The 24806-nt window shown below is 35.5% G+C and overlaps 1 protein-coding gene across 9 annotated transcripts in view; it reads left to right on the top strand.

Moving 5' to 3' along the window:
- The window catches only part of CADPS2 (calcium dependent secretion activator 2), a 454741-nt gene that overhangs the window by 305208 nt on the left and 124727 nt on the right, over window positions 1–24806 (top strand). For all 9 annotated transcript variants that reach the window (XM_076006584.1, XM_076006583.1, XM_076006580.1 and 6 more), the window contains exons 12-13: window positions 8905–9041; window positions 11586–11773. In XM_076006584.1, the coding sequence (XP_075862699.1) occupies window positions 8905–9041; window positions 11586–11773 (325 nt within the window). The remainder of the gene's footprint in view (window positions 1–8904; window positions 9042–11585; window positions 11774–24806) is intronic.

Below are 24806 nucleotides of genomic sequence, written 5' to 3'. Positions count from 1 at the left end.
TGCAGCCATTCAGTCACATCTTCAGGCTCCACTTCTAAAACTCTCTCTCTATTTCCCACCATGCCTGCAATCAAAGTCTTGAACACCTCAGAGTCCCCATGAGGATTAGAATCAACTTTCTCCAAACTCCTATTAATGTTGATATTTTTATGTCCTCCCATGAATCATGAATGTTCTAATTGCATATAGAATAGTTAACCATTTCTAGGAGCTTTTCAATGTACTATGCCCAGATTCATCACAGGAATAGCAACTATAGCCTATGAAATGTGTTTCTTAAATAGTAACACTTGAAAGTTGAAATGACTCCTTGTTCCATAGTCTTCAGAATGGATCTTGTGTTAGCAGGCACTGAAACAACATTAATCTTCTTGTACATCTCTATGTACAGCTCTTGAGTGATCAGGTGCATTGTCAATGAACAGTAATATTTTGAAAGGAATCTTTTTCTTTTCTGAGCAATAGGCCTCAGCAGTGAGCTTAAAATATTCAGTAAACCATGCTGTATACATATGCTGTCATCTAAGCTTTGTTTTTTCATTTGTTGAGCACAGACAGAGTAGATTTAGCATAATTCTTAAGGGCCCTAGAATTCTCAGAATAGTGAATGAGCATTAGCTTCAATTTAAAGCTACTAGCTGTATTATCCCTAATAATGAAATCAGCCTGTCCTTTGAAATGTTGGAGCTATGCATTGACTTCTGTCTAGCTATGAAAGTTCTAGATGGCATCTTCCAAAGAAAGGCTTTTTTCATTTACATTGAAAAATATCTTGTTTCGTGTAGCTGCCTTCATCAATGATCTTAGTTATCTTTTAGATAATTTGCTGCAGCTTCTATATCAGCCCTTGCTGCTTCACCTTGTACTTTTGTGTTATAGAGACAGCTTCTTTCCCTAAAACTCATGAACCACCTGTGCCAGCTTTCAACTTTTCTTTTGCAGCTTTCTCACCTCTCTCAGCCTTTATAGAACTGAAAAGAGTTAGGGTTTTGCTCTGGACTATGCTTTGGCGTAAGGAAATGTTGTGGCTGGTTGGATCTTCCATCCAGGCCACTAAAACTTCCTCCATATCAGCAATAAGGCTCTACACACTAGATGCCAGTAACCTTCCACCCCCAGGTGTGAAACCAAAAATATCTTCAGACATTGCCAAATGTCCCAGAGTGCAGTGTTGAAGTTGGGGCAGAATTACTCCTAGTTGAGAACCACTGGATTACAGTAACTTGATAGTTACTTCTGTGAAATTGTCACCCTCATTCACTTGCGTTCCAATACTTTTCTTTGCATGTAGAGTACAAGGAATGCCCAAGGAGTATGCTGAGCTCGTGGATATCATCCATCTTGCACATAGTGGCAAGAAAAGAATTAATAAATAAAAGAATTAAATAATCAGTTAATTGCAATAGCCTTGTGAACTATTTCTGTCAAAACCTTTCTACTGTTTGATATCAGTTTATTGTCAAGGCAGTGTTGGTTAGACTGCATATGAAACTGGAATTGAATTGTCATAACTAAAAGGTCAAACTGTTTTGATTATGTTAACAACAGCTTTCTTGCATTCCAGGCTACTAGTAAAGTTTTTAATCAAAGCAGATATTTTAATTTTCTTAGAAACAAAGAAACAAAAACAATAGAAAGACAGGAAGAAAATAAACGCCTACCCATCAGAATAAGAATACTGACTCTGACCTGTTTCAGAGAGATGCCATTGACTTGCTCTGGAGACTGGTTTTAACCTTAGTATTTTCCTCCTTTCCTTGACTTACATATTTCTTTTTATTTCCTAATCATCTCTTAGAAGAACAGCTTTTGAAGTCATAAGTATAGATTGAGAAAATAAACATAAAATAGTTATATGAATATATATGTCCTTAACCCATTTAAATATGGTTTGTTTTTCACTTCCTTGCTGACCTATAGCTGGTAAAGGTAAGTATTTTCATGATTTCTTTTTGCTTAAATGTATTAAAATTAAAATTTTTGTGGTGATATAATACTTACAGAATGTCATGATTTTGTTTATAGTGTTAGTCTCCCATTTTCAATGCTAGCTTTAGCATTTATAAAACAAAAATCTCTAAGTGACAAGTAGAAACAATCTATTATCTACCATTCATACAGTCACAAAGGTAAATAACATGTAAAAAATGATCAATAAATATTAAGTGGAAAAAATGCTAAATTACACATGTAGTATTATTTTCACTATACAAAGAAACAGCCAATTCAAAAGACAAAAGTATAGGTAGAATGAAGCCTAAAATATTCACTATGGACAAGTTTAATTGGAAAGATTAGTTACTAATTTATTTCCTCTATTTTCTGAATTTTCTTCCATGTATGTAGTTTATAATTATAAAACCTTATTTTTAAAATTAGGCATACTAAATATTTAGAGATAATCCAAATGAAATAATACAGTTCTAAATTATAACTTATGAGAAGATAGCATCATCTTTTTTAGGATATAAATAATATGTATTTATCTATTCTCTAAAAAGCAAATTTATTCTGCTTCCCCTTTTTTTTTCACTCTCAGGATATATAGAAATTCTAAGGGAATAGGGTAAGCTGAAGGAGTGGGAGTTGTGCTACTAAACAATTTTCCTGGCTGGGCATGGTGGCTCACACCTATAATCCTAGCTCTCTGGGAGGCCAAGACGGTCGGATCAGTTGAGCTCAGGAGTTCGAAACCAGCCTGAGCAAGAGCGAGACCCCGTCTCTACTACAAATAGAAAGAAATTAATTGGCCAACTAATAAAAAATTAGCCATGCATGGTGGCACATGCCTCTAGTCCCAGCTACTTGGGAGGCTGAGGCAGAAGGATTGCTTGAGCCCAGGAGTTTGAGGCTGCTGTGAGCTAGGCTGATGCCACGGCACTCACTCTAGCAAAGTAAGACTCTGTCTCAAAAAAAAAAAAAAATGTCCTGCTTCAATCATAATGTGCTGTCTTTGCCACGCTGACAGGCATTCTTTGATTAATCTATCCTTCATTGCTCTCTCCAACCAAGACACTATGCTCAATTGTATATGTAACATAATACAATATGTATGTCACATAATACAATATAACACAATAGTAGTTGAATTTCAATAATAATGTCAAAAATGAATCAGAATAGTTGCCATCTACTTTTTTTATTTTTAAGCTAAATATTTTTTTAAAATCCTTAAATTGGAATACAAACTTACATTTAACTTTATGAACTTACTTTCCTGATTGATCTAATATGTTAAACTTCCTACTTCATGGGGACTGCATTTGTCTTACCTTAGATTGAACACACTATGATAAAGGTGCAATATTTGCTATGCTTATTTTTAATTTTAAGTCTATGTTGATTAAAATTTTCATCATATGAAATATTACTTACATGTTATTTGCTTCAGAAGGCAAGATGTGTGTTAATCCACATATCAGTTTTTATTCAATTTAACCAAAAGAAGCTAAACAATTATTTGGGTCAATAATAGAGGTACAAACAAACTCCTAAATAATGTAGCTATCAATCATTACTCTTCGGTCTTCCTCAGAAAGCATGCATACATAAAAAATGAATATACTAGCCAGGCTGATCTATGTAAAATTTTCAAATATTAAAGTCTTCCTGTGAAAGGTTTCATGGGTGGTATAAAAAGAGAAATGGCAGTTACTTTTCTGTGCCACTTTTAACTATAAATTATCAAGCTCTGTGAGAGTTTGAACTGAAAGAAATGTATTAATATAATCAAGTGTGAGTAATGATAAATGCAGCTACTGGTGAACTAAACATGGGACAAATCTAGACATAGGACAATAAATTATATTGTTTCTCAAAAGATTCATCTGTTGCTTAATTCAGTTCAGCGTTTTGCAGAGGAGATCAGCTCTTAGCCAGCAGCACCCTGTTCTTCCTCCTTTGATACTTGAATCCCAGTCCCTGACACCTGAGGGATCTCAGAATGCTAATAAATGGCCTATTTTTCTCCTCCAGTGTACCCCTCTCTCTTTTTGTTCCCCTTTTTTCTTGTACATCCATACTTTCCCACAACACCAGAAGCAGCAACAAATGCAATATCATTAGAATTTGTTGCAAAGGAAGAAGAGACATTTCGATTATTTTTTTCCCAGTCTCACCTCTCTGACTTAAATGCCTTTCTTGGAAATTGGATTCTTGAGTACTTAGGGGCTGATTGAGTACTTGGTGGGCTGGTCATGCCCACCAGATACCCTCTGCCACTACTGGGGTCTACCAGCTGGCTCATACCCTCGTTTTCTTTCCTAGCTGTTTTCAAGTCTGTGTTAACTGTTTAAATTGATACTCTCAGCTTATTTATTCTTTTCTCTTGACTTACAATGGCGATTATCCTAATGAAAATTTTAAGTTTTTGTGTTCCACTGAAATAAAGCCTCTATGACTTCTTAAATCTATAGCAAATAGTAATCTTTCTTCATTTGGGTTTTATTCCATCTAGTGTTAGCACACCTGGTGACAGTACCACCTAAAAAGACACTGGAGGATATATTCAACTGTTGCCATAGAAACCCTACCAATAGCCTCAGTTACCATGCTTCACATCTGTAGTTAGTCCATAGGTTAATCGTCACAATTTATGACAGTTTTGCAGTATATTCTTTAAGCTCCTATCTTGTTGGTTTTTTTTTTTATAAATTTTCTTGTATTGTTTCAGAGGACAAACTGAACTGACGTTTGCCATTGTCAGAGAACATTTGAATAGTACCATGAATAATTTTCTGTTTAAAACTCGTTACTATAATTTTGTGCTATAATAAACATTAATTGAAGATAATTCAGTGTAACCCAATTTTAAAGCCTTGGATTTGGTTATGTTATTGACTTGAAAGCATGTTTTTCATTTGATCCAGATGATGCCTCTGTGTCTCCCAAGAGTACAATGTAAGATATGTTATGCCTGGAGAAAACTATATGAAGATATGCTGTTATAAGAACAATAAACTATATAGTATTTTAATGATATCTGATCTATTTTATTTTAGTCCATGAGAGAACTTTAAAGGGAAAGATTGAGGGGAGGAAATGGGGAAATGTAGGTCAAAGGACACAAAGTAACAGATATGTAGGATGAAGGTGTCTAGAGATCTAGAGTCAATAAAATTGTGTCATATTGGCAATATTTGCTAAATAAGTGAATTTTAACTGCTCTTATCACACAAAAAGCAATTACGTGAGATGGCATCAGTATTAATTTGCTTCACTATGGTAACCATTTTTACTAATTTCACTGATTTATACTATTTATAAGCATTCCATAACGTCATGTCATAAAGCTCAAATATACACCAAAAAGAGTTATAAAAAAAATGAAACTTTGGCTGGGTGCAGTGTCCCACCCTTGTCATCCTAGCACTTTAGGAAGGCTGAGGTGGGAGGATCACTTGAAGTCAGGAGTTTGAGATGAGCCTAAGCAAGAGCAGGCTCAGTTTCTACAAAAAAATAGAGAAATTAGTCTGATGTGGTGCTGCTGCGCCTATAGTTCAATTACTTGGGAGACTGAGGCAGGATTACTTGAGCCTAGGAGTTTGAGTTTGCCACCACTGCACTCTAGCTCAGGTGACAGAATGAGACCCTGTCTCAAAGAAAGAACCTTTAAATAGTATACATCTATTTCTCCCCTCTGGCTTTGAGGCTGTTGTTACCATGAACTTTACTTTTCACTGTTATAAATACTAGCGTGTATTAATGCATTGCTATTATTTTCATTTAAAACAAGGGCCAAAGGGCCAGCAGACTAACTCCAACTGCCTGTTTTTGAAAATAAAGTTTTACTGAAACACAGCCAAAAACAAACAAACAAACAAAGATTTCTGACACAAGTCAAAACCGTTGCCGTTTTGGTTTATTTTTATTTCTTCATAAATTCATGGAAACTAGTGCTATACTGGCACATGGTGAAGTATTTTGCATAAAATGTCTTGAGTTGTGCTTATCTGATGTAGAAAGAAAGAAGTAGAGATGCTTGGTCTTTATAGCTTGTGTTTTATTTTATTTTATTTTCAAGACAGAGTCTTGCTTTGTTGTCCAGGCTAGAGTGAGTGCCGTGGCGTCAGCCTAGCTCACAGCAGCTTCAGACTCCTGGGCTCAAGCAATCCTACTGCCTTAGCCTCCCAAGTGGCTGGGACTACAGGCCTGCACCACCATGCCCGGCTAATTTTCGCTATATATATTAGTTGGCCAATTAAATTATTTCTATTTATAGTAGAGACGGGGTCTTACTCAGGCTGGTTTCAAACCCCTGACCTTGAGCAATCCGCCCGCCTCAGCCTCCCAGAATGCTAGGATTACAGGTGTGAGCCACTGCGCCTGGCCTATAGCTTGTGTTTTAAAGATAAGATAATCCCTAAGAACGCATATCACTTTCTTAAGATTATAGCCTTGGAGTGATTCCAGGGTTTTTGTTTCTTTAATAAAAATTTTAGTGGGTTTGCTTGCCTGCCAGTTTTTTCAGTGCCAATATAAAGTCTGTATATGTGACTTAAATTGCTATCATGAATATCATTTTTATCAGTAATGGTGATTGTTGAAAAAATAAGTTTCTATTCACTTGTGTGATTTGGAAAGGCTTGTCACATTAGTAAATCTATGATTTGGAGTTGTATTTCATGAGGAAAACACATTATAAATTCATGAAATATATGACTTATAGAAATGAACTATGGACTCATTTGTTTTCAGAAACTTATATATATATTTTTAAAGACTGAATGCAGATTTAGAAAAAAAATGCTTCTACAGTCTAGGTGCAGTGGCTCATTCCTAGCACTTTGGGAGGCCAAGGTGGCAGGATCACTAGGGGCCAGGAGTTCAAGACCAGTCTGAGCAACATAGTGAGACCCCATCTGTCCAAAAAGTAGAAAAATTGGCTGAGCGTGGTGACACACACCTGTAGTTCTAGCTACTGGGGAAGCTGATGCAGCAGGATCTTTTGATCCCAGGAGTTTGAGGTTGCTGTGAACTATGACACCACTGTACTGTACCCTGGTGACAGAGTGAGACCCTGTGTGAAAAAAAAAAAAAAAAGAAAAATTGCTTCTACAAACTTTTATAGTTAAAAAAAAGAATTGTGGATCTTTTTCCTCTGAGATATATTATATATCCTGTATTCAATGCATAAGCCATTAATGGATGTTATCTTTAACTGCTTCTTATAACCTTCTCTGGTGAAAGAAATAAGAAATAAAATTCAGCAGATGTTTTATAAAACTGTAATTTAATTTCATAAAGGTGATACTAAAAGAATTTTTGTACTTAGATAAAGAAATGAAGATTCTGAAATAAATTTCTTAAAACACAAAATAACCTTCCAATTTTATAATGTGCTTTGCATTTTTTCAATATTCTGCCTCCTACTCATTTGGTATTATTTCACATGATCATATATTTAACTTTATATTAGAAGACTGTCTGATGAAAAAAAAACATAAGAGAAGTCGGATTGTCTCATTTCTCAGTTCAGGAAAAGCAGTTTTGTGTTCATCCAATTAATACTAATTTATCACATGCAATGTATTTAATCATTCAGGTAGATAATTATTAAATGTAAAGGAATACACATGCTGTTTTCTCCATGGCACATAACCTCATACATTACACATCAATAAACTGCCATTCATCGCTTACTTGCTACATTCACCTTTTGATATCTGTCATTGACATGAGATGTACATTAGATTGTGTATCTTTTTTTTTAAATGTGATTCTGAGGACCCTTCAGCTTGAATTATATAGTTCTTCCATCCACAAATATGGCTGAAAGTTGAACTTGACATGGATCAATATGATCTGGACTAAATATCTAAATGTGACTGATTATGTTAGCATCATGTCCACAGATCAATATTGAGTTTTATTATGAGCCTGAGTCTATAATTGGGTTTAATCAATACACTTTTGTCTCTTTTCCTTTACCATTTTAGGATTGTGCCATGTAGATTTTTAGAAACCACATTTAGCTTACATTTAGGACTCTGCTTTTCTTATGACAGACCAGAAAGAGATCTATCTATGAATGTTAAGGAACAATGGAGCTTCAGCTCTACCATTGTGAGAAGAGTCCACTTTTATCTTGATAAATGATTTCTTGCTCAGTGTGCACTATGTTTCTAACAGAGCTAATGTAATAACACCCAAGCACTCCTTTGGGTAGTATGTGGCTTTTTCTCTCTATACTTAGGAAATAACTCACATTGAAGACTTTGACAAAACATACCATTAATGAAAGCAATCATAAAAGCTTGCCTTTTGATAAACCCGCAGGGTCTACAGGCGTTGAAAGATGCAATCTGTAAAGAATAATAAATTTGGGCCTTTGATTGAAGTGCCATTTGGGACGTTATGCTTTGTCTGCATATTTGCACAAACATGATGCTCCCTTTTTTATGTCTCTTAAACTTGAAGCTTGAGAGCGCTCATTGCCATTTCTACATTAAGGTTGGTCCCATTAAAAGCTCCACACAAAAAGAAGACTGGAAGTGATCCAGCTGAAGCTTGTGTGTTCATTTCTGCCCTAGTTTGCCATTTGGAAAGCAGGCTTCTGGCCATCATTGCTGTTTTCATGAATAGACCTTGGGTCTGTTCTAGTCAATTCCATCAGTAAATATATACTTAAAGTACATCAACTTTTCTCAAAGTTGGAAAATAAGAAGTAGCTTTGAATGAAAATAGAATTTCTTCATTCTAAATGATTGATGGATTTTTTTTCCTTTCATATTAGACTCCAAAAACCTTGCAATTTGTGTTAATATGCTGAATTCTTGGCATATTTTATGTGATAGAAGTTAGTCTTCTGTTATTATGAGGCATGAATTTTGTGTTCTTCAAAAACTATGTCCATTATTAAACCAGAGAAATAAATGTACTATACATACTTTTCTGAATTTACAGATGCAGACCGTTTTCAGAAACATGGTATGGATGAGTTTATTTCTGCTAATCCTTGCAAGCTTGACCACGCCTTCCTTTTTAGAATACTCCAGAGGCAGACTTTGGATCACAGACTGAATGATTCCTATTCTTGCTTGGTGAGTACAAGTCCCTCTGTCTAGTCCTCTATAGGTAGAATAAAAGACTATAGAAAGTGAGAAATACTTGTTATAAAGTAGCATCTTATTCCCAACTTATTTGATAACTGCAGTTAGAGTTAGGGATAAAGGATTCCAAATCGATTGCTGCCCAATTTGAAAATTATACACTTGAAGATGACTGCTGTGCCCTCAGTAGACAGTAGAATAAATTCAAATAGAGGCTAAACTGTGGTTTATCAGTCCCTCTAGAGAAGGTTGAGTGAAAGCAGAAGACTTTACATACAGATTTTAGAAACCTCTGTTATAGCATTTACTAACAGCCGTACAGACATTTTAAGGCTTAAATTCTGCTCCCCAGATGTTGATACTTGCATTTCTCTTCTTTGTTCTTAGGACAACCTAAGTGGCAGGGGAAAAAAACAGTAGAATAAGCAATATGATGGGGGCTATACATGACACAGGAAAGTTTTAGTTTCACCTGGCCCTCCAAAGATAACTTGAATTCCATAAAAGAAAGGGAGAGTGTAAATTAAATTGAGTGAAATGTCACCTGGTATGTGTTGAAACTATAACCAAAATTTGGGATAAAAAGTATAATTTGTACTTAGAAGGAATGCTTGACACCTCAGAATGTGAGGACTAAACTTTGTAGCCTAAAAATGAATTATCTGTGTCTTTCCAAGGATTTATAGTGTCAACAGCACTATAATAATTCCTCTAGAATTTTTCAACCAGAATATTCCTATTTCTGAAATCACTTTAATCTCTTGAACACAGAACATAATTCCAGTTTGAGTAGCCCTTATCTAAAATTAAAATGCATGGAACCAAAAGTGTTTCAGATTTTGGATTTTTTTCAGAATTTAAAATATTTTCGTTATACATCCTGGTTGAGCATCTCTAATATGAACATTCAAAATCTGGAATACTGCAATGAGCATTTCCTTTGAGCATCATGTACGTGTTCAAAAAGTTTTGGATTTTGGAGCATTTCAGATCTTGGATTTTTGAATTAGGGATGTTCAACCCTTAACTGCAATAAAATTACATTCTCTCTAAAATAAGATTTTGGACAGGATGTGCTCCCAACTTATTGGAAATACTTCCATAGAGAGAAAGAAGTGAAACAACTTTTTGCTATAATCACACTAACAATTCATTAGTTCCTTTATAGATTGTTTCTTAAGTAGATATTCTACATGTGATTGTATAGTTTAAACCTGATCCAGCTCAAACTTTACATGGAGAACAAAACAAATCATGACAAAACCCTGTGTGTTCCGTGGACAAGTACATATTGAGTGACCATTAATAAGGGACAGTATCCTCTTGGATTCCACTGAAAGGCAATATTTATTCAATTATCAAAAGTTGTTTTGATTTTCTTGGTGATCCCAAGTGTAATATGGAGTCTGAAGAGAACACTGCATTGTCTTCCACTGCACCTGGAGGAGAGTGAATGTGATGTGTTCAGAAAGAGTGTTTGGAGGCAGGATGACCCTGGATGTAAACCATGGCCCCGCAGTTGATTTGCGTTGCAGTCTTGGACAATTCACTTAATATCTCTGAACCTTAGTTTATTTATCTGCAACATGAAAATCATAATAATTACCTGTATGATGGTTCTAAATATTAAAGATGTAAAATATGCAATATGTCTAGTATAGTACCTGCACATTGCCACAGAAAGTATCCTGGTGGTATTTTTTCTCCTCTTCCTCCTTTTCTTTATCATCCTCTCATCTTTCTCTCTTTCTCACTGTTCTTTTTCTTCTCTTGCACAATTATCTTGCCCCCTTTTAAAGCCCTCCATTCTCCCTTCTCCTCCTTTAGTACCTTAAATTACTTAAATTATAAATCCATATAATCCATTGAGATATGTTATAAACCAAGTCTGCCTAACCCTGTTCTCTAATGTTAGCCACACAGCTGCCTGCGTGCACACATTATAACATCTCATTTCAGGAGGCTCAGAAACTACTAATGTGAAACATCAACTCTGTTATATTGGTTGTATTATTTGTTACAGAAAGACAAACAGAATGTCAAAAATATCTCAGATATTAAAGTTTCCAAATAGTACATGTATACCACTGCTAGACTTACTGAAATTTTCTTTTAGTTCACTTTATAAAATGCTTTTGGTAAGTAGGCAATTTCAATTTTAGTGTCTTCGTTACCATTCTCTTATTAATTGATTCATAGAGAGTGAATTTTTTTGGAATATCACACTTTGTGACTGACAGTTTCGATCCTGTGAATAAATTTGACTAATTTTGAATGACAGTCGAGAAGAACAAGTTGCCCATCCCTTGCAGTAGCAATAAAGAGAAAAAAGCATTAGGTGGCCAGTGTCCTAAATTGGTTTCAAATTTGATGACATGAGCTCATCTAAAAATACTATGAAATATAACACTAGTAAAAATAAATGTCAAAAGACACTTTTATGCAGCTTCTGCTTATAATGCCTAAAAGTGCTTACAGGCAAGGGAATCATAGTATAGAAAGAAAAATATTTATCATTTCTTTTTTCTCTTGCAGGGTTGGTTTAGCCCTGGCCAAGTCTTTGTGTTAGATGAGTACTGTGCCCGTTACGGTGTGAGAGGCTGTCACAGGCATCTCTGCTACCTTACGGAACTGATGGAACATTCAGAAAATGGTGCTGTCATTGACCCTACCCTGCTCCATTACAGCTTTGCATTCTGTGCCTCTCATGTGCACGGCAACAGGTATTTTTACTTGCAAACACGCAGTGAAATGTATGGGGTTGACTATGAAAGAGAGAGAAAAATGTGCTTTGCCATTATCACCTAGTAACAGCTTTTAAATAGCAAACACTTCTTAAAAGGAAATAAAAATAACAAAGGAAAAATGTACATCAATATGCCGTTGATTTACGTGGGCTGCGCTTTGGTTTCTTTGCTGGTTAAGCCACTTGAAAGACAGAGAGAGAGAAAAGGTCTATGAGATTAGAACTTGCCTTTTAATTCTTATGTACCACCTAGTACTGGGGTCTGCACAGCTTAAGTGTCCGTGTGATTCTTATTGCGGTGCATGTGTGTGCCTGGATAGGATTTGTTGATAGATTTGTGCATACTTAATGATGCTTGCTTTTCCTCTGTGAAATAAACTCTTGTTGACAAAACAGGATAAATAATGGGGTTTATGTAGTGTCTCCTCCCAGCCCTTTCCCTAATCTACACTTTAGGAGCAAGTATCCCCTTTTAGCCCTCGGATCCAGTGACCTCACCTCTTGCTTCACCAAGAAGACAAAATAAATCACCTAATGTCGGCCCCTACAACTATATATCTCTGGGCTTAAAAATCTTCCCATGTCACTCACCTTCTCTTCTCTTAATTTTGTCTCCAGGGAGCCTTTGCGAGGCCTCCTTCTATAAAGGAGGTGTCCCTCATCACATCCTTTTTGACCTTGCTTTAACCATTACTCATCTCTCCCTCTTTACTTTTTCATTTTCATTCTTTTCACAAACCTATCTAAGCTTCAGGGAGCTTCACAGCATAATATAGTGACTAAGAGATTCTGAAGTCAGACCATCTAGGTTCAAATTAATACTTACTGTGTGGCGTTGGACATGTTTCTTAATCAATTTGTGTCTCAGCTTCCCCACCTATGAGAAAAGCATAATAATAGTATTTCTCTCATAAGTCATAAATTGTGGTAAATATTAAACATGTTAATAGATGTCAAGCATTTAGAATTGCGCTTGGCCTATGAGTGTTCAAAAAAGTGTTATCTAATAGTTTATATTATCTTACAAATTGTCCTATCAAGCTACTATTCCATTGCTCCCTTTATCTTCCCAGCCAGATTTCTCTGACTATTCCCTCTGTCTTGTTTCCAGCTCCTTGCTTGCTGATGTAGCCTCCTGAAATGGGTTTCCTGATGACCCAATCCAGTAGCCTTCACTCATGCTTTACCCTCCTTCTTCTCCCCTTGTTTATTTTTATTTTTTTGACCATTTCTTTGCCAGTAGTTTCAGTTCCTCCAGATTCCTAAGAGCAGTGTAGTGTTTTTCTCATATCTATTCTCAAACTTCATCTCTTCTTTCTGATAATTTTTCCACATCAGTGATCTCACCCCCTTCCACAGCTTCTACTATGACTTCTCCATATACAGATAATTCCAACCTGATTGTTCTTCTCAAGTACAGATCTCTGCTGACAACTGGTAGCTTAAATGTCTTGCTCACACTTTCAGTTCTCCATGTATACAATTATTATAAATCCATCATCTCACTAAAGCAGTTCCCATACCTCTTGTAGCTCCTAGCAGAGTACCTGATAAAAAACAACACTTTTGGCATAAAATAAGTTCTCAGTAAATATTTTTTAATAAATGAGTGACTTCATTATTTGTGTGAATATCTTTTCTATTAATGGTACATTAATTTTTTACTCATCTTTTTCTTTTACCTCCTAGACCTAATTTGTTGCCAGTGTCAATATTATATCTCCAGGACCCTCAAATTTCTCTTTTTCTATAATATTTCCATTATATCTACCCTAATTCTGGCCTTCCTTTTGTTTTTGCCTATACATCTTAATTCATCACTCTACTACTTTTTCCTTTCTATAGTATTCTATCCATCACCCTCGAAATTACAGATTAACTTTACCATACCCCTTTCCAAAAAAACTCCAGTGATTTCCATTCAATTATTAAATAAAAAATCCAAGCTACAGTAGCAACATTTTCCCATTCTCATCCTATGCTATCTACTCAGTAATATTACCCCAGATAATGTGTTTGTTTTCCATGGAAAGTTTCTTTTTCCCCCCCAGTATCACAAAACTCCTCTCAGAAGACTTCTGTTAACTTATTCAAACAGTAAAAACCTTTTATCTGTACTTATCTCATGACCTTTGTCACATGTACTTGTGTGCTAGATGCACACATGCACACATGTGTACACACACACCTGCTTCTATTCCACTAGATCATTGTGAAGGCAAAAACTAGTTTTTATTATCCTCCACATACACAGTGCTTTGTGTATTGTGGGTACACAATAAATACTTGTTAAAGTCCCCAATGCTGCCATTTTTCAGCCCATGATAAGACTGATCCTACCTAGTCTGTCTATTCAGGCTTTCACCTCATTATGGAGCCTAGCCTTGCTTGGAAATTAGGAGATAGTTGCTGATTGTAGTCATTTTTTCCTTTATCCCAGACAAAACCCTCTGTGCTCAGCAAATGTGGGGGTACATGGGCCAGTCAGGATAACTAATCTTTGATAGCCAATGTCAGGAGCTGTTTTCCTAAAACCATCTGTTATCTCCTCACTCTGTCTTAATTCCTCCTGACTAATGGATGTCGGAAGATTGGCATTTGGTGTAAGGCAGGGCTCTGAGGGGACAAGAAGACTGCAGTGAAACAGACAAGCCCAAAGAATATTATATAATCAAATTATTTTAGGCCTCAACATAGAAAGATAAAATTAAATTGAGAACACTAAGTGAGAAATTCAGCTAATGTCCCCCTAAAGTTTATGTGTTTGAGACACATTGTAATGGAAAGTTACTGGGGCAACTAGGAGCTGCTGCCACTGCCTGGGAGGCAGCCTGATTTGAATCTATAGGTTGCCATAGTTACTTTTATTCTGTAAAACTTTTGTTTTCTTTATAATGATATTCTGTAACGTGTAATTCAAGGTATGTTTATATGTTCATGCATATATTATCTTTAATATTACACATTCATTAAATCCATTTGCTAGAAGATTAAACTATGTATACATTTAGGTATCTCTAGTAGTGTTTTAGGAATAGAAATTTGCATCCATCTCTGATTCAACATTTAGGTGACACATAGCTTGAGAAGATGAAAAGAAGAAGCATAGGTTTTAGCAAAATTTGAACCTCAGTTTAGGGTAGGAATTATCCAAGATAAGCTGAAAGTTACAGTGTTTGCTGTAATGTTTACAGATGTCATTCAAAAATGCCATGCTACTACAACGAAAGAATAAAGAGAGGCAAAAGATCTCTACTTCAATCCTGGCTCTGAAATTTGCAAACTGGCCTATGTTCGACAAATCACCTAACCTTTCTGAAACTCAGAGTTCTCGTATATAATACAGGGAAATACTCATGTGAAGGTACTAGATAATTATAAAATACCATAGCACTATTGATTACTGTTATTATTCCAATGTGCTTTCCTTTGTCACACAGCCCACAAGGATGTAAATTGTGAGATGAGGAAAAACGTGAAAAATAGGTAGTTCAGGCTGTACCTCATGCTAAGTAGAAATATTTCAATGTGTACGTAATTATACTCTTTAATTTCTTTGCTAATAGAATGTTCGGGTTTTAGCAACCTCCCCTTGTGAAGATGTGCTTGTCTGATCTACGTGTACAGCATCTGATATTTATATAGACTTTTGTTAAAAATACTGCCAGTGTCAAGACTGACTTTTCTACAGTGTTGCCATGGTCTTTTTTTTTTTTAAATGATAATTTTTGCATCTGTCAAGACACATATTGAGGGAGTCATTTTGCTCATTACCTGAGCTACCTCTATCATATATTCAAAAGAAGAAAAGATTTCCTTTTGTTATTGAAGTGAAGGACAGCAGTGCTGTCTGGATTTGAAATTTTTCAGGGAGCACATCCCATTACACAGAGTTGAGCTCTCTAGGTGCGTTCTTTCTGTACAGATACAGCTCTGAATAGCACTTTGAGTGTTTCAGAAATAAAAGAATGGAGTTAAACAGAAAAGGCCTGGCTGGTACTAAGACTGAGGAAGAGAGAGAAAAAGAAAGGAAGAAAGAAAAAAATGAGTCAAGGACAGAAACAGACACACTCATGCAGGATGATAGCCACACACATCCCTGAATAACACAACCACTCATTGAGCCATAGTGCTGCTAAGGACTGACAGGGAGGAGAAAAGAGACTTTCAGGGACAATGCATTACAGGGCAAAGTTCTAGGTTGATATGTGTGGTTATACACTGTGGTTTTGTAAGTCAGGCTGAGGGCGGAGAAACTAAAGCAGCAACATAAAATGGCTTTTATGTCCCAATTTAATGTAAGACATACAGTATATTCACCGACTCGTCTGCAGTGTAGAAGGGCCATCTAGAGCTGCTGCACGCCTGACAAAGGCCAGCCCAGATGCGCCCGCTTTCAAGTGCAGGGTGCAAGAGCACAACATTACGATAGTTTATACATAAAATCATCCCTATTTTCTGTGGATGCCAGATCACATCACAGAGTGGTAGGCAGCCTTAATGGGCATCAGTCAAATCATCGTATCACAATACCTCTGTCTTCACAGATGCTAACATTTCCCCTTGACTTGAATTATGCCCTGACTTCCTACCTCTAGTTTTAGAGGCAGTGATGCATTTTTGAGTAAAATCATAGATAATTGTATCACATAGGATCATCAGAAATGTTTACTACCACCTCTTACTTCTAGTCTTGGGTATGTGACTTAGAGAAATGAATGATCAGATTACACATTATAATCTAGAGACTCACTTTTATGGCAGGTGGGCAACCAGATCAATGGTCATAAGAGAGGTTATCCTTATGTAATGTGGATAACCTCAGATTTCATCTTATGTGCTTTAAAGGCACAAAGGCAGAAGGGGTGAATATCAAGGAATATATTTTAAATATGCACTAAAGGACCCTTTTTGTATCAGCAAAAACTGTAGAACAACCCTAAATCTGCCTTCATCAGACTTTCCCAACAATAACATCTATACCCACCCAACCTTAAGTTCCATACTGAAGCAAGATAATAATGTCTTTCAAAGCAAAACAGATAAACAAAAACAGAGAAAAAGAAAACCACAGGGCCAGGGTGAGACTTGGTATGTTGAAAATAGCACTTCTATAGGAATCAAAGCCTCTGTGCTTCTGTCCTGGCTATTTCACTTATAACTTATTTGACTTCGAGCAGTTGGTCCTAATCTGTCTGAGCCTCAATTTCCCGTCTGTTCCTTGTGAGCAATAGCATCAGTGCTACCTATCTGACGTGGTTCCTCAATAGGTGAAATAAAATTCTGTGAAGCACTTTGTAAATGATAAAGCATTGCTTAAATAACAAGTGGCAATATTTTATATAAAGTGTATTAGTTCAACGACCTTTGGGAGGATTGTTCCGTAAAACACTGACAGTGCTCAGGTGAATTTCGAGAGTATCATTGTTATGACAACACACCATAGAAAAGTTTCAAGCGGGGGAATGAGCCTGGAAGAGCACCAAGTCAGTGTCTCAACTATCTGATTGTGGAAGTTCTGGGACCTCCCTGCCCCTCCACTTCATGTTGCTGGAAAACATTATAGTCCCAGTAGGGAGTGGCAAAAACTCCTGGATTTTTCTGAAATATTGGCTTGAAAAGCCTATTGAAGGTAAATCGTTGAGGAAAAGACAAGGCAAAAGGAATTTTTCAGTATATTTTAGACTATTTCAGGTTAATCAGATACAGAAACAAGAGCTACACCTTGGCATAGCAGTTCATAAACTTGGTACCTATAGCCTTCTTAGCATCTAGAGTTCAGTGTGGAAAAACGTTTTGGGTCTTGAATTGGATCTGTATAGTTTTCTAACACACTGAAGTTTTTCAAAAACATAATATTTATTTTAAATATATATTAGTATATTATAAATATATAAAAATGCTGTTATATAAAAACAAAAAATATTATATATACATATATATACACACATATATATACATACACACACACACACACAATTTGCCATTACCATTGCCAGTCAAGTTTGGCATTTTTAGCTCTATGTTGGTACAAAATTGGCTTGTTATTTTCCTTTCTTGTACTGCTTTTCTCAGGATTTCACATCCAGATTATTGTAGCCATATAAAATGAAATGGGGACATTTCCCACTTGTTCTGTGTATGACTCAAATGTCTTATTTTTTAAGTTATCAATACCTCATCTTTTAAACCAGCAGGCTTTGGGATATCTTTGTGAAAGATATTTAACTATTGCATCAGTTTATTTTGTACTTACAGGACTATTCAGGCCTTCCATTTATTCTTGAGTGAGATTTAGCAAGTTATGATTTTCTAAGAAATGGTGGATTCCATCTGAGTTTTCAAATGGATTGATATTGAGTTGTTCAAATTGTTTTCTTTATATTTTTGGCTTTATCTGCAGATATCTCTCCTTTCATATTCTGTTGTTTATTTTTACCTTCTCTTTTTTCTCTTCCATCCATCTTACCACAAGTTTACCAACTTTACTGGTCTTTTCAAAGGAGCAACTTTTGGCTTTACTGAACTCTATTGTTTCTTTTTAAAATAAATTTTTAATTTTTGAATAATTTTAGATTATAGAAAAGTTGCAAAGATAGTACATAGACTTTAAATATTTCAGTTTCCTCTAATGTTACGGTCATACATTTCCAGGGAACATTAGTCAAAACTAAGAAACCAGCGTTGGCACACTACTATTAACTAAATACCAGTCCTTATACATGTTTCACCGGGTTTTTATTCTTATTAATGTCCTTTTTTCTGTTCCAAGATCCAATTCAGAATACCAAATTGCATTTAGTTGTCATAATTTGTGACAGTTTCTCAGTCTTCCTTTGTTTTTAATTACCTTGACAGTTTTGAGGAGTACTGATCAAGATGTTTGGTCATATGTTCCTCAATTTGGGTTTGTCTGACATTTTCATGATTATCCTGGGGTTATGGGATTTTGAAAAGAGATGAAATACTCTTCTTTTAAAAATAATTAATTTTTTCTTGATACATAATAGATGTACATATTTTCAGGGTACATGTGATAATTTGATAATTCATATAATGTGTAAAGATCAAATCAACATAATTGGAATATCCATCACCTTAAATATTTATCTTTATGCTAGAGAACATTCAAATTATTTTCATTTAGCTATTAATAGTTCAAAATGTGTAATAGATTAATGTTAATTATAGTCACCCTACTGATGTATCGAACACTGGGTCTTATTTCTCCTAAGTGTATATTTATACCCATTAATCAACCTCGCTTCATCCCCCCTGCCTCCTTCCCTTCCTGGCCTCAAGTAAACAGCAGTTCATTCTCTATCTGCATGATATCCACTGTTTTAGCTCCCATGTATGAATGAGAACATGCAATACTTGTCTTTCTGTGCTTGGCTTAATTCACTTAACATGATGACCTCCAGTTCCATCCATATTGCTGAAAAATGATAGAATTTCATTCTTTTTGTGGCTGAATAATATTCCACTGTGTATCAGTGATTGAATAGATAAAGAATTACCTGTCTTACTACATTCTATCAGGGAGTACATGATTAACTACATGACATTTTGGTGATGTTTGTCAGGTTTCTCCACTGTAAAGATATTTTCCTTTCTCCACACTCTATTTTAATGCAAATTACTAAATTCAATACACACTGGAGAGGAGAATTATATGCTACCTCCTAGAAGGAGAACTATCTACGTATATTATTTAGGATTCTTTCATAAGGAATATTTGTCTCTTCTCTCTTGTTTACTTATATATTTAACTATTTCCTTATATCAGTTTAGATTAATGTATGGCTGTTTTATACTTTTGGTTATAATCTGATACCTCCTAAGTTATTTTGTTGCTCACATTGTTCCAGCTTTCGCCGTTGGGAGCTCTTTTACATTGGTTCCCTTTACATTGCCCCACCCTTTTGTCTTTTGAGCACTTTCTCTTTCTGGTGCTTCAAGCTCATCTTATATTTTCCCTGTCCCAGCCTAAGAATTAGGCAGTTCTCCAAGGAGCTCTGATTTCTGTTTTTAGAGGGTGATATTCAGAAACCAAGACCTGTTTGACAGATATGCTCATTTCTACTGGCATAGCATGACTTTCAGGCCCTCTCAGTGGACAGAGCTAGGTGATATATACATACGTATACTAATCTGTGAGTGTATACTGACATCTCCAACTGCGATCCAGGACCATGACATTCATTACAGCCTTCCTTTCTCATTCCTCTGTAACTTCTCTCTTCAACAGTGAGAAATCTGACTTCCACCATCCATCATCCATTCGCTTATTTGTTCAACCCCTATACACATGGAAAGCAGTTTCAGAATTTGCCAACTAGACTACAGCATTTGTCTGCAGTTCTTTAGTCATGAGCCTTTCAGTTTCCAGTCAAGACACTGTTTTCCAAAATTCAATGTGGCAACAGCTTTTTCCCTACCCTCTTTAGTAGGGTTATGTCATATAGTAAGTTAGAGCTCTTTGTTGCAATATTAATTCCTTCCTGGGATCCCTCAACATCCTAGTTTGTATGTTTTCATTTTTCTCATTTAGATATGCATAAAGTACTGTTCATTCTTTGTGCTGTATAGTTCTAACAGTTCTGTAAGTTTTGAAAAATGCACAGTCATTGATCCACCACCCTAGTGCCATACGGAACAGTTCCATCATTCTAAAAGCTCCTCTGTGCACCTCATGCGAGAATTATATTACTTTCTTATAAGTGCAAAAGTACATTGGACATGTGTTTGTTGTAGCTTATATAGCACTGAGGTGTTTTGTAGTGAAGAGGGATTTTTGGAGCATGAAGTCAATGTACTATACTGGCAATAGAAGTCATATGATAAAATTTGCATTTTGAAAAAATTATTTAGATGTTTTTATAGAGAACCTCCTGGAACCCTCTCCATATACCCCTGTGCTTCATGTTCCATCTAGTTAACCCTGTTTATTCATCACATTTCAGGTTAAATATTATTTCCAAACTGAATCCTTCACTAATACTCCAAACTAAATCAAATCTTTGTACTTTTGCCTTCTTAAATGTAATATATACTTGTCTGATTTTTATTTCTTATTCTCTTCCCTACTATAAACTCTGTTGGGTCAGGGACATTTCTATTGTGTTTATATTGTTTCCATGACCTGGCCAGGTGCTCCATAAATAATTATTAAATAAATTAATTAATGATTTTAGTTTGGATTAGTCCAAGGAACTTTTTTTGTTTGTTTGTTTCCAGGAGAGGCCAATTATCGAACAATTTTTGGTTCTTGGCCTATTTATCACCATCCTAACACAAAAACTAAGTCACAAGATCTTGTATCTTCGTAGAATCAGATTATTGCCTTCACCATAAAGGTGTCGATTCTTTTTTAAAACCGCCAAAGACATTGGCATGCAGTACAAAATCCAGATGGGGGAAAGTTTATGAGGAAGGAGTGTTTGTAAAAAGAGAAGAACATGATTTCAAAATTTCATCTTCTAAAATATTTCTCATAGAAAATCTGTTTCTTCTATCTTAATGAATGTATAGGGATTGAATTAATTTCTTCTTCTCTATACTTAAAACTACAGAGGAAGCAAAAGGACACCGATTATGTAATATATAACCGTCCAAATGATATGTCACTTCGATTGAAACAACAGGAGGTATTATAGGTTAGGAAACAAAAAAGAAGGGATTGTTTTCTCCCTCATCATCTTCCATCGTTTCTGATTCTCGTGCTGTGAAATTCTCTCCTTTCCATCCTGTTCACTAATGGATATTGGTGGGAAATACATGAAGTGCAAAGTGACTTTTACCTGCTGTGCTGCAGGCAGAATTGACAATTCAGAAATACAACCCTCTAGGTGTCTCTCCCCTTCTCACTCTCTCTTGAGGAAGCTAAGATGTCATACATTCCTCATAGGAGGGGGGAAGTGAAAAGAAGCCTATAAGAAACTCAAAAGCACCATGAACTTTGTCATTTGCCCACTCATTGCTTGTGAAATAATCTTTTACAACAAACCACCTAACTTCCAGGGCAACCAGACTTACCTGATGAGTTGGAGGTGGGGGTGCAGGTGGGGGAGGGTGATTGAAAGAAATCTATCTCATCAATCTCATCAGACTTTTATGTGTGTTGTTAGCTCTAGTATATTCATTCAACCCCAGACTTCCTGAGCACTCTGGACCTAGGGATTATAAAGCCAAGGACACATTTATCCCTCAAGGATCTAGAAGCTGTCTGCCTATAAAAACTGATTGGGAAAATAACCATAGAAAACATTATAGTTTTCATTAAGTAATATGACAAATGCTTATCAACACTAAATAATGGTATTTTTAAGTAGGAATTGTGGGGAGATCCCATGCCTAAATAATTTTGGGAAGTGCTTTTTAAACAAAGTTAAACAGATTTCTTTACTATCAGACTTCTCAGACTCCTTAATATAGTGTGGTTGCACTATGAACCTCCAAAAGGGTTACATAATTTGTATTGTTCAAAAAATATTTGAGCTGTTGAACCCATTTTCTTGGAGCACCTCACAGGGTCATTGTTCTTTACAACTTGTTTTGGAAAATGATAATGGTCGGTGAACCTTGTTTACCCAAATTTACCAAAAAGAAATAGGTATTAAACATGTCAACATTGTTTTTTATTGATGTTATAAACCTCTGAAATTTTTTATTTTACTGGAAAAAGGAACTATGAAATATATGAACTGCAAACTCTACAAGCAAAGGAAATGAAGCTACTAGGTCAGCCCATATCTGAATACTTAAGCAAATTCCCTCATTGATATTTTCTTTGCTCAAATGCCTGATTTTGCAGCCCAGTTTTATATCTTTCTTCTCTTAGATATTCCTTAAACCTCAGTATAATTGTTCTGTATCTTTATAGAAACTAATTTCTTATGTTCACCTCAGGAGCCATAAGACATAATGGAAAATGGATTAGTATTACTGTTTATCCCTCTTGTTCCAGTCCTTTAAAAACATTTTCTCAACTTAGAGCTCATGTTGTACTTGTTACAGAAGGAACTGGTAATCAAGACAAGATGTCCAATACATACAAATGAGTGAGTTTGTTTGTTTTAAAATGCCTTAATCTGCCAGATTGACTAGCACAAATTATAAATTTTTTTTAATTTATGAAGAAATGTAATTAAATTAACACGTATTTGCCTCATGAAATATTTTGTGGATGAATCTGCCTTTCGTAAAAGATACTGTGTGAGTATCTGTATGCATGTGTGTATGTCTGTGTATGCACACAGTGTGTGTGTGTGTGTGTGTGTGTGTGTGTGTGTGTGTGTGTGTGTGTGTGATGGCTTTTCTGCAAACAAAATGTGACCTATATGCAGATGTAAGATCAGGCTATTAAGCATCAGTGGCAGAAATTCTACTGTATGAATTGTTTTTTAAGAATCTTTAAAGTATAATTAAGACAGACACAACAACATTTGGTGTTCAGTTGCTTATTATTTAATACCAGGAGAAAGTCCATGTCATAACTTGTTTGACTTTATCTGTAACTAAAAGAAGTATATCTACTTTTAATCCATGTTTTATAATTTATTCATATCTTAAACTTCTTTCACAGAGCACTTTATTTTTATTGAAACCATATAACTTCAATAACAATAGGCCCCAGGAATAAATGAAAATATTAAATCTGGATACATGAAAATACCATACCTTCTCATTAGAACCATTTTAATGTTTAATTATCAGTTATAGAATTAAACGCCAGTTAACATTCAAGTCAGAAAATTGATATTTTATGTTAGAATTTTAAATAACCACATTTTAACATAGACTTTTTATCAATGTCAAAGAGTTACTATTTTTACTTTTATTATCTAAGGAGAAAAAATTTATTCTTCAGATTTAAAGGAAATTATTCACTATCAGTTAAAATGGAACTAAACACTAACAATTTCTTGCTAAGTATAAATACATGCTAACTTTTGTTAGAGATCTTCTCCCCAGGCTACTTAACTACAATCCTTGCTTCTGTTTGCTTTTCACAAAACTTCCTATTTTGCCTACTGTTATTTGATTAAAACTTTCCAAATGATTTACATCCTAATACTACTAATAAGCAGTAATAATCATAATTTGTCATATTATTAATTCACAAATTCTTATAATCTTAACTAATATTTTTTTCTATTTATCACTCATTTTTTTCTAATGTATATGCATTGAACATCAACAATATGCCAGCCACTCTTCTAGGTACTAGGGATACAGCACAAAAGAGACAGACAATACAGAAATAGGTAACTATGTCACATCTGATGGTGGCCATATGAACATTGTCCAGCAATAAAGCATATGAAAAGAAAAAAGGCATATGGAATGGGGAATAAATCTTTATATAGTACAGAGATAACTTCACTAATCCTGAGTAAGTAGAGACCAGAAGGAAGTGAATGAGCAAGAGGAGTGTGTGCGTGTGCGTGTGTCTGTCTGTCTGTCTGTCTGGGTATGCCTAGAGGAAGGGCCCCCAGGCAGGGGAAGCGGCACTAGCAAGGGCCCTGAGACTGGAGCACGCATCGCATGTGTGAGGGAGGACTAGCTGGGGGGCCAGCATGGCTACAGCGCAGAGATCAGGCAGTGAGTGTGGACAGCAAGACCATGAGGTCTTCTAAACCATCGTAAAGGCTTTGGCTTTCATGTTGCGTGCCGCTGTTGCAGGGTTTTGAGCCTAGGAATCCCATGATGTGACTCATGCTTGAAGAGCCCCACAATAGTGTTAAAGTCCTCTTTAACCTATTCAGTGTTAGGCATTATATCTTAAATTTTATTGATTTTTGTGCTCTCCACCTTATACAAGTCAAGGAGAAAATGCCTGATGTGAATAAGAGCCTTTAAAATATGTCCGCCATCATCGCTTCTCAGCTATGGCTTCCGTGGTTTAGTCAGGTTTTTTTGTTTTGTTTTGGTTTTTGTGTGTTTTTTTTTTTTTAATTGCTCTTTGTTATTTTCTTTGAAAGTATAAGGGAAAGAGAGTAAGGCAT

Source organism: Microcebus murinus, chromosome 9 (assembly GCF_040939455.1).
Source record: "Microcebus murinus isolate Inina chromosome 9, M.murinus_Inina_mat1.0, whole genome shotgun sequence".
Classification (NCBI taxonomy): Eukaryota; Metazoa; Chordata; class Mammalia; order Primates; family Cheirogaleidae; genus Microcebus; species Microcebus murinus.
Note: the sequence above shows the minus strand (reverse complement) of the source record. Positions and strands in the feature narration are given on the sequence as shown.